This window comes from Cryptomeria japonica, chromosome 1 (genome assembly GCF_030272615.1).
Source record: "Cryptomeria japonica chromosome 1, Sugi_1.0, whole genome shotgun sequence".
NCBI classification, from domain to species: Eukaryota; Viridiplantae; Streptophyta; class Pinopsida; order Cupressales; family Cupressaceae; genus Cryptomeria; species Cryptomeria japonica.
This window is the reverse complement of record NC_081405.1, coordinates 314,278,964-314,283,878: the sequence shown is the minus strand read 5'-3', so window position 1 is coordinate 314,283,878 and position 4,915 is coordinate 314,278,964. Positions and strand designations below refer to the sequence as shown.

Below are 4,915 nucleotides of genomic sequence, written 5' to 3'. Positions count from 1 at the left end.
ACGTGGTCCTGGAGGAATAATTTGCATTTATTGCACATCTTCTGACTTTAATTCAAGATTTCAACATACTCTTTTACCCTTTTCATGATTTATAATACTCCAAGTAAATGGGACATGCCTCATAGATAAGAAAGATCGGGATATAAAGATTACATGACATTGTATTGAAAGCATTCTCCTGCTGCTCGTCTGTTATAAGCATTTTCTAATTTCAATGGCAGATGACCAACCCAAAATGTCTTCGCTCGTGCTGCCTGCAATAAAACTTTGCGGGATGTCATTCGGGCTCTTTTATTTTACTTGTCTTATCTTACTGGATATCTGGAACGCAATTAAGAGCAAACCACGTACATGGTGGATACCGGGCAAGGCTTTGATCCTAAGTGCTTTAAGCATCCAAGTTCTGAGTTATCTGGACTATAGCAATATAAGCTTTTCTGACACTCCCAATCATACCGATATAGCCAAGTTGCTTGGCAATCAATTGGTGATTGATAGTGGAAGGCTTGTGATCTGTGTGTTCATTGGCTATTTGCTACCAGGTATGGCCACTCGTGGCTCCGCTCGGGCCTCTAGCGATATTGTTGCGCTGGTTGTCAGTTTGTTCACAGCTATTATCTCGGAGCTTTTCTATGTACACAAGGCCGGAAACGTAATCCTTAAGGTAGATTACAATTATGTTTATGATTTCTTTGATCAATGGCAACATAATCCCAAAATAAAAATCTGGTTCATTGTATCCAGCTCTGTTTTCTTGGTGGCAATTGTATTGCTCATTTTGTTACTAGTCTCTGCAATTTTAGCTGGCAAAACTGTTCGCTGCATGCTCAAACAGAGGATAAATTCAGCAATTTCGTTGAATAAACCTCATCAGGCTAAGGAGTGTTGGGAGAAATTCGAAGATGAGGTACTCAAATCATGGCTTCTCTGTCGTGCTGCTCAGCCTCAATATGTGATTGCGAGATCAGTGTTGAGCTCATCGACCGGACTGGTGGTTTCTATTTGCATTGTGTTGTTCATAGCTAAAACATTAAAGCTGAGGTCTAATATTATCCATTATGATGATGGACTGGATTGGTTGAGACACACAACTTTCGGGTTGCAGTGTCTCTTTGTAGCATTGGGCGGGTTGGTCATCTTCCGAAGGTGGTTCAGGGCAGTCATCTATTTTCCAATATTCTTTAGGAAAGGGATTAAGTGTCCTCCTTCTTGGCCACGGTGCTCTGTAGAGGATTTTTGGACAAGGAGCATCTCGGAGCTGATAAATATGTATGACCTACAACAGTGGCGCAGGGACCAAAAGCCCGCAGCTGATAAAACTTGTTTTGGCGGCATCTTTATGAAAGTGTTTACAAAATTCAAGTTGCATAAGTTACTCTACTTTGTTTGGGCATTGCAAAAGTTTCTCGTCTGGTTCAGCAAATGCTGTTGGCTTTTCTCAGAGATGTTTTTCGGCTCGACGTTAATGCGGAGGGCTGTAATAGGAAAAGACACGCATTTGTTCAAAGACCATCCATCAGAGGATGAATTGGGGAATTACAAGAAAGTATTGGAGCACCTGTGCATGCCGGGAGAAAAGCCGGCAAGTCTGTGGTTAACCAACAAAGCTTCGATCGGTCAAGCCAGAGATCGCATTGAAAACGGGAAGAAGAGCGAGTGCCAGGGGTTGATCGACCTAATTAAGGAACGCCCTGATACACCTTATGACGAAAGATTTGTATATCGGCTTGAAAGTTTGCCGCTTGTAAAGGTGTATTTTCCTGCACTCAACGAGAGTTGGTGGAAGATGACAGCAGTATCATTGCTGAGGATCATCATCAAACTAGAAGCAGATGGCAGAAAGAAAGGTGAAGCTATAAAAGCTTACAAGCAAGCTTGGGACTTGATGACCTTTGTTGAAAGTTCCAATTCAGAACAGCCAAATAGTATTAATGTGACTCAAGTTTTCGACTTTGAAGCGGACCTGGTAAGCATGGTTGCCGACAAGGAATTTGAAGAACTGGAGAAAATGCATGATTCTTCACAGGTATCCACAACTAATGATCCTAAGAGAGCCCTTGATGATTTTTTAGAAAAGGCTGAGGAGCAGCTCAGAATCCAGAAGCTGTTAGAAGGTGAACAAACTCGTCCAGACGTAGAGAAAGCAGCTAGGCGTATCGGTGATGGGCCACAGGATTCAAAGGACTGGAATAAAATTGTACCCAGTTACAGCATGTATAGGGTATGCAAAATACTCAATAGCCGCAATGATAACAATCTCAAGGAATTGGTGGATTACTTGCATAACTGTTTAGGTGATGTAATTGTTGATTGCCTGGAACGATTGCCTAAGATGCTGGTAAGGAGCTTTGGAGAATGGGCGCTAGAATTCCAGGAAGACGACATGTGGGAGGCATTCCATATAGCTGGTAAGTGCAAGAAAGTTGTCGAGGGCAGCGAATTGAAGCTCATCTGGGAGATGTCAGAATCCACCGAGGGACAAGCCCAATAAAAATTTGTTGTCAAGTGTGTAAGAAATTGCGTTTTGCTTTACTTTTTTGAGCGTGCTATAACTGCGGGTTGGACCTACGCAGAAAAGATTAACCTTTCCATATCCCTTAATTATGTCAAATCTTATTTTCTGTGCTTCAGATTTATTGCATGTGTAACTCTCAGAGGTGTGACTCGGGTCTATATTCATTGTCCTTTGTAATAGTATCTTTTACAAAATATATTATATTATATATTTCTTTGTAGCCCGAGATATCTTCTGGGGATAAAAATTGATCATCTGTGCTCAGAAATATGTACGGCAGCAACTCTGACGCAACAAATATTCCTAGGTCTGATTCAGATGAATGAAATAAGTATTCTATATTATTTTATTTTTTTAAATATATCTATATTTATATGTTCTTTCTAGTTATGGGATTCAAATAGAGCCAACGCTGAAGTAGAGAACATTGAGGTAGGGAATGATGCAGATCTGTTGCAAACGGTTTTGAATGATTCGACAACATTATTGCTCTAGTTTTCTTTGTAGGGAAATAAAGAGAATATTTTTGAACTCATATTTCTAATTCCACTTCGGCAATATTTCTTTTAATTTCTGTAATAAGAAGGGTTAAGTTTCTGTCATGAACTGCATAATTAAGGGGATGAAGACTCGGGCGAGATGCTCTGTTTTAAAGGATGTAAATATGAAGTATGTAAATTATGTTTTTTTTATATAATTAAATGGGTATTGGCCCTTCTAGTAATTTATCTATTAAAAAAAATATTTCTTTTAATTTATTTGTTGTTATGGTCAAACAGAAATTGTCTATCCATATATATTAATTACTCTTCATGTTGGGTTTCTAATAACACTTTATACATAAAACTGGCAAAGCTTCTTTGTGATTGTTTTTGGGCATCTTTAAACAATCATGGGGGATTTCATCATGTGGCTTGGCAATTTTTCTTCTTTCCCTATGAGTCTAGAGGATTCAAGTTACTATGCACTTGGTGTCAAGGTTTGGCTCTTCACATAAAGTAGATTATTTGTGTCTTCTAGGACAACAAACACTAAAAAAATTTAGTGTACCAATATATTTCTTTTAGTCATCTTGTTAGGTTGTCTGCTTAGAACGGGATTGGCCTTCATACCCTTCTTATCATGAACTTGTTTTTTCATATCCAAGGGGCTTTTCTAATATAAATCATTTGGAAAGCTTGGGAAGTCACGAAGCTTTAGCTTTTTTGGAATGGTTCTCACTTCCATAGTGGTATTTTCATAGATTACCAAAATGTTTGGTTGTCCCCTATTTCAAATATCCACTTATGGGGATGGCTTGGGTTTGTGCCTTGACATTTTTTGAAAAATAAATTAAAACTACTTGGGATCTTTTCTCTAAGGCCTCCATAAGTTTCCTATCATGGAATATATCTAAGGGAAAGTTTCACCTTTCTAATCAAAATCATGAATCTCTTGAGATAGGTATAGGGGGGATTTTGACTAATATGATTCACAAAATTGATATCAATTCCTACAAAACTTAATGGAAAGGGTGGAAATGGCAACTACATACAATTTTTAAAAATCATAGACTACAACATGAATATGATTGCTTCTCTTCTCATTTATCTTCAATTCCCATTATGAGTTAATGGTGGCATTTGCAATCAATAGTTTCTATTTGGAAATGCATATTTCACACTATATTGTAAATAGTTTTGAAACTAAAATTTGCTCACTTTTCTTAGAGTATTTTTTCCTAAGGCTTCTAATTGGCTCCAAATTATCCCATATGGAAATCCCTAACCCTAGTGTCTTTTGTGGGCAATATGAGTCTTTGAAACACCTTTTTTTATTTTTTTCCCAAACCTAAAAATGTTTGTTCTTGGATACATAATTTTTTCAAGAATCTTGGATTGGAATATTTTTCAAGGCATCTAGTCCTTTTAGGGGATTGTGCTTGCATCCCTATAAGGATCACTCATATTCGACATGCTTGCAACTTATATTTTTCTTCAAAATATGAAAACATAGAAATTTGACTATTTTTCCCTAATAATTATGTGGGTCATAATTTTTCACTTTACACTAAACTTATGATTTATTATAATGTTTGACTATAGATCTAAGTATAAGTTAACAAAGTTGCACTTTAGGTGGATCACTTGTAGGTGCTTCTTAACCACTAGGTTAATGTTTCTTGTGTTGTTTCCAAACTTTCTCCATCTCCCTTTTTTCTCTTAGAGTCACTTCTTTTCTTATAGGTGTCATTATGGATGTAACCTCTCTATTTGATACAATTGAGAGAACTAATCATAGGCTTTACCTTCGCTCTGAGAAGGGATCATAGTCAATAGGGTTAGTCATGTCTTACTCTTGAATGCTTTGTCTCTCTACCATCTACATGAGGACCTTTTCAATGGTCAATGAAGAGTGCTA

General features: G+C 37.5%; 1 protein-coding gene across 1 annotated transcript; it reads left to right on the top strand.

Moving 5' to 3' along the window:
- Positions 1 to 214: 214 nt before the first annotated feature.
- LOC131857380 (uncharacterized) lies at positions 215 to 2,491 on the top strand. The gene has a single exon (XM_059209867.1). It carries the CDS (start codon positions 215 to 217, stop codon positions 2,489 to 2,491), a length of 2,277 nt encoding a protein of 758 aa, XP_059065850.1.
- The last annotated feature ends 2,424 nt before the right edge of the window (positions 2,492 to 4,915 follow it).

What these genes read in the sequence shown, in the direction of transcription:
- LOC131857380 (XM_059209867.1), top strand. Translation starts at nt 215, where the DNA reads ATGGCAGATGACCAACCCAAAATGTCTTCGCTCGTGCTGCCTGCAATA.